The 11,849-nt window shown below is 37.0% G+C and overlaps 1 protein-coding gene across 1 annotated transcript; it reads right to left on the bottom strand.

The window, feature by feature from the left end:
* Nucleotides 1–710: 710 nt before the first annotated feature.
* On the bottom strand, nucleotides 711–9,727 carry LOC124160311 (cuticle protein 19-like). Its single transcript, XM_046536141.1, has 3 exons — nucleotides 9,655–9,727; nucleotides 2,269–2,370; nucleotides 711–1,301 (listed from the first exon to the last, which is right to left on the bottom strand). Exons 1-3 carry the CDS (start codon nucleotides 9,667–9,669, stop codon nucleotides 978–980), a joined length of 441 nt encoding a protein of 146 aa, XP_046392097.1. The 5' UTR covers nucleotides 9,670–9,727; the 3' UTR covers nucleotides 711–977.
* Nucleotides 9,728–11,849: the final 2,122 nt, after the last annotated feature.

Raw genomic sequence — 11,849 nt, 5'->3', positions numbered from 1 at the left:
TTTTGGGATAACTATTTCATTGAATAGATAAAAAGTTTTGACGGTCTTCAGAACCTAAAATAAAAGAGTTTTTTGTTGCGTGTAATTATAGGTCTGTATATTTCTGGTGAAGGAGTAAAGATGTACGTCGTGCACACATGCACAATGATCTGTTGGTGGAGTAGATATGGATAGGTAAATTCGTCTGGTTATTGAGAAACGAGTAAAAAAGGAATATTTTATATTGACGCTCTTTAACCAAAGACACATCTATGCTTTCTTTATGAAAGCGTTACAATGATTCAAGAAAGTAGATGTATATTGAGGATAAAAGATGGCGACACACAATGATTATGCATGAGAGGCTCTTTGATAATGCAAATGAAATATCAATCGCGTTTCTTATGGGTTGTCCTTGATAAAATTTTGAGCTTTGAGATCATTGAAGGAGTTCATTATTACCAGGATAAACGGAGGGTTTTGACGCTGTAATTATCTTCAGTTTTGGTAATCTTCATGTAGATATTTCTCCATTACCTTCTCGCTCAATATGGTTTTTACTTGATCCATCATTGTAAGGTAATGTTGCTCTAGGCGTTATCGAGAGTGTTTTTTTTTTCAATTTCAACCTCATCCTGGACTAAAGGTGACACTGTCTATAAAAACGAGTTTTAACATAAGGTGGGGTGTAGGAGTAGGTGGCTACATGTTTATAAATTGCTACAAGTGAATAAAAACTACATTTTGATATATTGACGCATTTTAATCAATGGTGCACGATTATGTATATCATGAAAGCGATACAGTGATGATCAATGAATGAATTGATGCGTGATGGACGATGGCGACACATGATGATTTTGCATGAGAAGCATTTTGATTATGTAGATGAGATGAAAATCGCGTTCCGTGCGGCTTATCCTTGGTATAATGTTGAGAGATCTGAGATAATGCTTTGTTTGCAGGATGACCGGATGAATGTGAATCTGTCATCGCGTTCAGTAGTGATGTCCTCCAGCGTGAGCGTATCCTCCGAAGTGACCGGCTTCCAGGACTGGAGCAGCTGCGAGGTGAGCGCCTTCATAGTGTCCAACGTATTGGTGTACTGGTTCCGGGTGCACGGATTTTCCGATCTTCTTGACGACGGCGTTGAAACCGTTGTGCTTGTCGGCGGTGTAGTCCACCTGTCGGATGGTGCCGTCGGGGTCGTTGAGGCTGTAAGATCCCTTCACGACGTCTCCGTCTCTGGTCTCCCACTGGTTCTTAACGTCTCCCGTGTGGAGATCGTGGACAGCGTAGTCATAGTTGTACTTTGGGTAGGCCTGCAAAAATGTGGCTTCATGATAATTCATATGAATAGATGTTAGCATTCATAGACTGCAATGCATGTCTACAGATTAAGCATTGACTTCTCATTTAAAATTACAAATTTGGCTAAATTACAAATTTGTAAAGAGTGATCGTGTAAATGAACAGTGTGTCGTCTCAATTGGCGAAAATTTGGTGCATCTGTTCAAACTTTGATAAATTGCCGTTTTTATTTTGTAAACCACTTCGGTGTACTCTGTGGAAAAAAAGTCACTCGCAAATGCGCGAATATAACGGAACCACCACTAAATAAGAGTTACTTGATCTGACTTGGATTCGAAGAAGAATCTTTTGGTCGAGTAATGTGAAAACTTTAGAAACCATCTTATTTTCGAAAATTGCTGCAATCTTTAGCGGTAAGGTCACCAGAAAGTGATTGTGAACTGCCAAAATTCCTTAAGGGTGAAAAAGAATCATTCAGAATGCCTAGGTTTAGATTGATTGGTTGGTTGGTAAGAATTACCGGCTATATTTGCGAAGGCAAATGAAATCAAATTTGGAAAATCGGGCTTAAATTCAAGTAAAGGCGAATGGTAAAAAATAAAAGATAAAATTGTAACCTCTTGATTAAAAAGCAACAACTTACCAATGAATACACTAATGAAAGTAGCCTATGTACCCGAAATACTGATGTGAACCGATGCGCATGTGATTTCAAATGCATTTTCGTAGAACGGGATGAAGGTTATTATAAATCGATATGTGCTTCTGATCCACAGAGTTTATTTTCGTATAATATGCTTTGAAATGACTTAGAAGTACAGATATCAACTTTGCAATGTAAACCAGATTCAAATGTTGGTCTCATAAGAATGCCCTTATAATGAAATGAAAAGTCATTTTAAAATTATTGTTTCCCCATGTCTGCATCCTAATGCAGTGTTTAGGCCTAGTTCTATAACTACAATTTTCCATGCTTACATAGTAATCCACATGATGCGACACAATAGGTGCTGGAGCGTAGTAATGACCGCCAGGGAAGGCCAAGGAAGAGGCAGCCAAGGCCACGACGAAGAAAAGTACCTGAAGAGAAAGAATAAACATTACATGCAGCAATTGGCACATTGACAACTTTAGAAGGAAGGTTAGTCAAATGCAGTGACACTCTTTTAACATTGATCTTTTGTTTTGCTTACATCTCGAAGACGATAATATTGTAAATGTCAACATGAGAACAGACGCACATTGCTATACATCTATAAATGAGACGATTGATAGTGATTTCATACTTCGTTTAAAGGTGCATATTTTCTTTGCACTTTTATTTTCGTTCCCGAGGCGGGATAATCCTTTAAAAACGCCTTTATCATAGAATAAGACTTCATTTTTTTCTATTTTTAGCGGAAAGATCTTCTTTTGCTCTATTAATGTGATAAGAGATAAAACTCTTGTGTGGAATAATTATGAAGTTACTTTTCGAAACTTGTTATCGACTGAATATACTCCGGGCTACCCCTGTCATATTCTTTTATTTTGCGATCTAAATCCCTCAGATACATCAAGCACTCTCGCTATGCCGTATTTTTTTGCTAACGAGTGTCAGCCTTTCTAGTGATCGACGACTAACGTCCTCCACTTCGGTTTTTTTTAGGATTGAGGGGTCTATTTACTAATGCACATAATTCAGAAGACTTCTCTAAAATGGACTAGACCAACTCAGGCAACTCGCAGTGATTCTGAGATGTAGCTGGTTGGATAAAAATGGCTCTAGACGAACAAGTTGTATCTCCTAATATTGAAAACTGAAAATCTTGGAATGATCGTGTAGAAGGAAATAAAAATGCAGTCCAATTTATGAAACGTCCGATTTCCGCTACCTTCCCCTACATCTATATAACTTTTCCAGATTAGGGACGAAGCTGAGATGTTATTTTTACGAAAATTATTTAGTTTTAAGAATCAAGTACAGCGTGTAGTTAAAAAATCCCTGCGCAAGAAAAAAATAGCAAAGCATTTCATGAAAAAAAGGCTGGAATATATTTATGTTGCGATTTCCTTCTATTGATGCTTGTTTTTTCATTTGAAATCTTATGATTTGGCTTTACCCTTGGTTACATTTAAAATTTGTTTTCTCTTGTTTCCTCGGAGTTGAGTCAGTCAAAATTATGTTTTGCTTCTAATACGCACGAATTTAGCAGAGGAATATTTTAATATCGTATCATATCTAATGAAATATGGGACAGCGGATCAATAAGCTGTAATGCTCAAAGCTTGAGTATCGGAAATATTTTAAATATAAAAAATCTGAAAAATACTGGAAATGTTAATAGTAAAACTGTTAGAAACAATAGATACAATGTATAATGTAATTTACAAATATCAGTTTGTCCCTAACTACACCTAGGAGAGGCCATGGGAGTCAAGGTATCTCGGAAATGGAAAAATCCAACCCGTTTCCCGAATCGACGCGATATAGAGATCACGTTCTCGGGCACTCGTGACCCATTGACACGATATCGAGTCGCGTGATCTGCGACTGCGCGGTCGCTTGGGCACTCCAGGGCGAAATCACTCACTCTATGAAGTGATTCCGTACCATGCTCAAAGTGACACCACTAGTGCCGTTCCCCCCCTCCCCCCTTCACCTGCAACTCGCTGCAAAAGCCTCACGTTCCCCGAGGAGTAGGAATAGGATGCGTATCCGGTGCCAGTGAAGTTGGAACACCCTCGCAACACTCCCTCACGTAATATCCCGTCGAGGTCACTGCACCGCCCGCTTTCGAGTCGGCGATTCTTTCGCCATTTCTCGGCGCGCACGCGACCGTGGAATGCCTGAATATTACCTCCCCGCTTCGCATTAAAGGAATTTACCCAATATCTTGCTTGATATGTGGCACCGCTAATATTGAAAAAGAGGATCCTCAAATCGGCCTGAAAATGTGTTTTCAACCGCCGGGCATTTAAATGGGTTTACAAAAGTCGCCAAAAGTTTCGTCGCGGGTCGAAACTAAACTCCTTGGTGATTTTAATTTCGTTCCGGAACGAAACTAATCCTAGGCCTCGTATTTTCGTTTCCCTCTAGGTCGAAAAAAAACATTTTCGTTTCGTTTCACTTGCCATCCTTGCGGACGAAGTGATCCGAGTTTCAGGTAGAAATTAGGTATAAATAGTGGTGTAAACTGAAGAATATGTATATGGTGATATAATATATCAAATTCTTTACTTTTTAATGATATAATTCGCAATAACAAGCAACTGCATGCAGAATATTGAAAAAAATTGATCTCATTACACTCATCACCGTGTCGTGGATATTTTTGAAAACCGATTGAAATGCGACCGAAGTGTCATCAGAAATCAGACTTCTATGGGATGGAATTGGACCTCCTCTATTCAGTACCCTTGGGTGGCACGATGTGGTGGAAGTTATTAACTCTATTTGAATAAGGCATTGCAATATTTACAGAATTGGAATGGCCGAACTCGGCGGCTCCAGGGTTATGTCCCCGTATACCTACGAAATGGTCGTGGGTTTGAATCTCAACTGAGTGGATTTGCCACCATTCAGGTTATGGATGCATGTGATGTCAAACAGGTTTCTTAAGAAATCGCAATCTAGTCCTAAACTCAACGAAGATGAAATAATTATTTACATCCTGCACTCGGGAATATTGCTGTAACAACGATACTCGTCGTGTTAAATAAATTCAGTGGAAAGATTGATAGGTTGCATTTGAATAAAAAGGAATTGAATTGAAGGATTGGGGGATAGAGGATGGATAAGGCTTGGGTGCCGTAAAGTCGGCAAATTGATCGTTTGAGAATGCTGTTGTCACAAGGAAATGCGACTTGCTCAAATAAATTCTGTGGCAATATTTCAATGCTACATTTAACTAATGCATTGACCACATTGTTTTTACTACGTTAACGTTTGGAAGGTATTTTATGTTCCTGTAAATAGGTAATGTCTTCAAAAGGAAATAAAATTTATACGTTCCACAGCAAATATTTATTAAAACTGACCATGGTTTTGATACTGATATATTCAAACAACATTATCAAAAGGAAATAAAATTTATACGTTCCACAGTAAATATTTATTAAAACTGACCATGGTTTTGATACTGATATATTCGAACAACATTATCAAGATACGAACATATCATTGTATATTTATTTATTTACATTGTAGTTTCGCTAAATTTGGGCGGAAACCTTGTGCTTTTATGCCTTCTTCATAATTAAAGCCAATAGGAAACTCTACGATTAATTTTGTAACGATCGACCCGGGTTTCGGCAGCTCAGTGCCTTTTAATAGGTTTCTTAGCTGAAAAAACTCGGGTTGGTCGTTTTAAAATTCAGCGCGTAGTTTCCTTATGTGTTTCTAAATGAAGATTTACGGAATCTAAAACTCACTCTGTGAATTTTTCTTGTATTAGACTATGAATTCAGCAATAGGTAGAGACCATGGTTTAGGTTGGGGGATTTTTCTTTTCCTTAGACTATCGTGCACCCCGAGGATCTCCGGGGTTATACAGAATACTAGGGTTATCCAAAGTATCTAGTAGTTATCCCGGGATATGATGCTAGTATAGCTCGGTTAGCTGCAAAACGCTCTACCCAATCGGCTGCCACTCTTTCCTTAAGATTAGCTCAGTTATAAATGTAATTCATAGTCGTTCTTATGCATTTATATAACTACTGAATGCTCTACCGTCTAATATGATGCTATACTTTACAGTAGCACCATAGCCCAAAAGCTTTTACTCGCTTGCCTAACTTTTCAACGAAAACTCACTCTAGTTGAAGTGAAAAGTTGCCAAAATGAAAATAGATACAATAGATATAAAAGTAAAGATAATAGATAGTAATAGTAGAGTGAAATAGGGTTAAATAAATGAATACTTGTAAGTTTATATACAGAAATTTACAGCCAAATTCATTCAAAATTTAAAATAATTGCCAAGGAATATCAGCCTGTCTAAATGACCAGTTCCGGGTCTCAAGGTAGAAATGAGTAAAAGTCCCAAATGCCAAAATACAAATGGCAAACGCTAAGAGGAGTGAGAAAGGCCATTAAAAATTAAAGTCACATAATTTCTGTTCACTGAGATGCAAAAGGAGTTTCAGCGACATGGTTTCCAAAACCGATTAAAATTACCACTTCCGGGATTCTATGGTAAAATACCATCTGGCATTTTCGCATCTCGTGCAGAAAGCCCATTTAATGACTAATACTTTTCTAGAATCGGAGCTTGCGATTGGCATAATTTGCATTTCGTCGGCAGAAAATGAGACAAATTCAGATCAACATTTATTGACCTTCTGGCAAAGGTTTTGTGAAAGGCTAATGAAGAATTTGAGTCAACCCTTAGTATTTTATGATTATGAAATTTGAAAAATTAACAGAAGCAAGTAAGAATAGCTATATGTTTCGAGCTAGTATGCCAAAAAAATTCCATCAAAATTTATCTGGTCGATATTTTCGCAGTATTAGGCTATATACCTATCGTTGAAAAAATCTCCGTCCGTCCGTTCTTTCCATCTTTACTGCCAAAGGATAGCTAACTTTTTCATATCAGTAGCTCTCAGGCATCCATCAAGGAACGGGTCAGTTTTTCTAGGAGTAATGAAGAATATTGATTTTTAAATTGATCGAGGCTCACGTAAATGCAAGGCAATCGCCGTGAACAACTCCAGGGTACGTGACTGGAGCGGTCAAGTCAAACTGATTGGAGAGGAAATTTCCTCGTTAGGGGAGAGTGCACTTATTGTACAATAAACTGAGTTGTCGGAGTGTATGGAGGACCAATGAGTTTCCTTGACCGTCTCAAGACGTTTATGGCCGTACAACCTCAACATTTTTCTTTACATGCCTTTTCTTTACACCCTATGCCTTAAAAAGTATAGGCAAGAAAAATTACGATTTAGTATAATTTATTTCACTGTGAACTATATATGTAGCCTGCGTGAATATCGTTGCATGAATATTCAGTATTTTGACCGAAGACAGATTCTGGTGATCGTAAATCCGCGCATATCTGCGATATTCGATGTATACGTGGTCTTCTTTATTCTAATTCATTAAATATTTTAATAAGGTTTTTATTTTTAGTAATATGCGCCATGTATTAATTTCTAGAAAATGTGTTTATGCATTGGGAGCATTTTATTCTCAAAGATTTGAGCGTAAGCCTTAACAATTTCTTGCTTGGAGTGGCTTTTCACCCGATTTAGGGTGGATGCGGTAAAACTTTTTCCCGGGGCTTTTTCAGTGGGAAGCAACAGTAACATTATGATACGTAAACAAAGTAAATCTCAAAATTATTTGTCGTATCGTCGAGTCAAATCATCCTATATCTGGTTTGGCAGCGAGTTGAACTTTTAGAAATTTTTTTTGGATAGTTTTAATTAAGGACATTATGTATCCTATGTTTTGAGGGAAGAAATTCTATGAAAATATCTTCACGATTGAAAAATGAAATTTTTCCTAATTTAAGTATTGAGAATAATAAAATATCAAGTGACTAGGTTAAAAAATATCTTAATAATCCGTGATTTTTACATTTAAGCGGTATTTTAGAGGGCTCAATTACGGTGCTTTAGGTAACTGATTTGAATGGAATTGAATGCTTTGGACGTAGTTACTAAAAATGTTTTTGATGGCAATTATTGATCATTGGCAATTGATCATTTAAGTTAGTGGGATGTAAAAACTGTCAGCATTCGAACTCGCTAATAAAGGTATTGATTCATTTGGATGAATCCCTTGGAAGATTTCACCATAAAAACTCTTTCTTTCAATTTTTTAAATGGAAAAAATATTCGAATTTTTGTCAATGTAAATGAATATCGACAGCTTTATCTCCCCGTAAACAGTATATGTAGCGTTCGTGAATATCTTTGCCTAAATATTCTTTGTTTTTTGGCTGAATGAAATTGATGTCAGTTGAAAACGTGATTGAAAATTCGGAAAAATCTGCGGCGAGGAAATAATTGAGTAATACAATGAGTTTTCATAATTAACATTAGATAAGAAAAATACAGTCCTTAGTGGAATATATGAATGTTGCCACCATTCAATGAATAATTTTATGCGAATTTTTCTAAAAAAGTATTTGTCATTTATTTGGTATTTTTCTCCCTTTCGTATAGAAAATTCACACTATACCAGTTAATTCGGAAACACAATTTTGTGGGATATTACCGCATTCCAAGAGGCTCCTCGTTTCAGCTGTTGGATGATTACAAACGCACTAGAAAGCAATCATTATACGGTGAGAAGCAATCTTAAGCCCTCCAAATTTTTTGAGAGGGAAAATACTCGAGTAATTGACGAGGCTGATTTCTCCTCGGCCGTGAGACCATCCTCTTACACATGATTGTGCAATTAAGATTGACAGTTGCATCAAAAAAGAAAGTGTTCTTAGAATATCTTAAATCCCCTATCAATTATCTGATGTTTGCTCCTACATGGTAGTCAAATTATTTTTGTAAGTGATACAGAAAGATCCTCTCCAGGGAAAATCTCAATATATCTCTCATATTTTGAGGACCTTACTCAATGAAGATGTAAGGGGTTGGACGAGTAGTAGTAGAATTATACGGACTGGAAAAGAGCTTCAGTCATTGCCAGTTGACCATGCATTGGTATGATTGACAGAGACATTTACATGAAGCACAAGTGCTTTGAGTTTTCATACCGAATATTTTGTTGCAGCTCAAAAATATCGTTTTGTGGCGACCCTAAATTTCATTTTTAGTATAATTACATTTGTATACAGCACCATATGCCATTTATTAGCGAAAGCGAAGTATTTCTGTATCCAAGAATTTGTACAAAATTGGTTCCATCATGTGTATCCTTTGACCGAGACATTTATATGAAGCACAAGTAATTTGAGTTCTCATACCCAATATCCTCTAATAATTTTAAAAAATCGTTTAGTGACGACTCTAAATTTCATTTTTAGCTTGGTTTAATTTATTATATACTACTATATGCCATTGATTAGCAAAAACAAAAATCTCTGTATACTAGAATTTATCTAAATTTAGTTCCCTCATTTATATCTTGCGTAGACAGTTTTTACCGTTAAAAATGTAAAAAAATACTTGTAAATGTTTAAATATGCAGTTCCATGAAACTGTAGTACGGTAAACTTGTTTTTCGCCCTATGTCGATGAAATATATGTAGGAGAGAATATTGTGAAATTTTTAACGAATAGAGATACGATTAGTTTCAAGGCGCAAACTCCTGAAGGGAAAGAAATATGCGTTAGATAGTAAACGTAACCCCTGAAAGGATTTCTAAAGTTCCCTCTATATTCCAGAATTATTTTTTTCGATGAGGTATCGATGCTTACCTGGGAGACCTGCATGGCTGTTTCGTTGGATCTTTGGAGTCGTGTAAACCACGGGTGGAGACAGTCGAACACTGGAAACTGATGCTACCGACCACGATGGATAACGCTTATATACTCCCCTCGCTCACCCTTGCTCGGTATCCCCAAGGATTGCAGATCTTTTCCTTCTATCCCTCCCCTTCCTTCTCCCCGTGGGAAAAACAAGGAGACTTCAACGTCTGAAATGGCGGGCGGGGGTGGCTGGAGGGCGGGAAAAGGGAGGGACCGTATGCGGATTCTTTAATGGGGAGAGCGGAAGGAGGCGGGGTAGGAAGTTGCGGAGGATAGCCGTCGACGGTAATGCAATTGGAGAACGGCAGACGGTTAGAGCACGCCCTTTCCCTAGCTGGGCGCCAACCATTTCCCTTGGCACGTCAATACTCCATATGGGCACGAGATGAAAAAATTATAACTCTTTGTTTCATCGAATTATTGAGAATCAAGGTCAAGTTAGCTTAAATCGGTCTTGAAAGGAATACTAGCACATGTTTAGTGTCGTATTTAGACGATCTCTCCATATATATTGTAATGCAGGAACTTCAATAGATTATGCCAGGGAAAAATACGATAAACAAAAATAATTTACTTTAATTTTTTTCAAATGATCAAAATAGATTTATTACGTATTTTTAACAAATATTTTTGCAAATAATAAGTGGTGATACCTGTAGGAGTCAGATTGTGTGGTAATATCTCCCATAACAGGAAATATATTATGGCTTGTTTGAGGATTTCGACCTCCAAGGTGATTTTTGCCATAAAGATAGGGTAAAGGAGGAAAGGTTTCAATAATAGTAACGATATATTATAAAGTAGGTAAAGATACAGTATATATGATATAGTATAATTGTAGAAATGGTAATAGAAAGGCGTAATAGTACGCCCTTTCCTCGGTGGACACCAACCATTCCCCCTAGCACGTCAATGCTGCATATTGGCGCGAGATGAAAAGAAAGGTCTAACTCTTTGTTTCATCGAATTTTTAAGAATGAAGTTCAAGTTAGATGAAATCGTTGGTAAAAGAAATATTAGCATCGGTTTTTTCTAACAATTAGTATCGTATTTTGAGGAGGCATGGTTTACAAATATTTTGTAATGTAGTTCATAGAATTTTTATATTATTCTACGAATTTTCATGAAGTTCAATGAATAATTTCAGTGAGTACCCTATTTAAGTTTTTCACTTTAACAGCATTAATTTCATTATTTTAAACAATGGCGTTGCTCATAAGGCTTCTTCGATGGATAACTATTCCTTGAGATAAATTGTATAGGAAGTTGGCAGTGCGTACGTGAAAGGAACTGCGGGAAATTCATCAAGTCAGTTAAGGAGATCTGACTTTAAAATTGACCATAAAAAGTATCCGAATGATATATTCGACCAATGCATCAGTGTTTTGATCATTTTTATCGGCATAATCATATTTTTACCACTCTTGATTGGCCAAAAATAACTTCGTCTAAAACGTTACCGAATTCCGTTAATTTTCTGATAAATTTCAAGACCCATGGCGGAATAGTGTACTAATGTGTTGCGCACCCCTAAGCCAAAAGGCCTTGGTACATTAAAATTGGCCTGGATGGGGATATTCTTGTGGCAGATCCCTAAAATGCCGCTCATTTCAAAGTGTGAAAAGTTTAAGAGTGACATGAATTTAGGAGAATATGGCTGAAGCCCAGTGAAGTGGCTTGATTTTAGGGGTGGAGAGAGCATTCATATCCTCCAAGCCATCCTTCTGTTATATAATATCTACAGTAGTTAATGAAACGTTCTAATTCGTTACTCCATTCCGGAGCGGAAGTTCTTACTATGCAGTTTTTCATGTTGTTTACCTGTAAAATTATCATTTTCGTTTCAACAAATGATGAGTCACCGCGCCTTGACTCTAATTCTCTTGCCACACAACAAATTTCTTTTGCATAGGCGTGAATTATTCAGTGATATTTAGCCGTCAGCATTCAGAGAACATGGGTTGAATTTTTTCATAGTTATTGAATAATTGTCATCCATTTTGGAAGTAATTTTCTCGATGCATTTTGTCTTTCTTCATGGGATCAAAAATATGGTAAGAAGCGTCCACTTTTGCGCTGTAATTCGGGTGTCGTAAGTGTCTTACTGCAAATTATATTTTTTGTTTTCGGTTAAGTTTTCGACA

The sequence above is a fragment of the Ischnura elegans genome, chromosome 6 (genome assembly GCF_921293095.1).
Source record: "Ischnura elegans chromosome 6, ioIscEleg1.1, whole genome shotgun sequence".
NCBI classification, from domain to species: Eukaryota; Metazoa; Arthropoda; class Insecta; order Odonata; family Coenagrionidae; genus Ischnura; species Ischnura elegans.
Note: the sequence above shows the minus strand (reverse complement) of the source record. Positions and strands in the feature narration are given on the sequence as shown.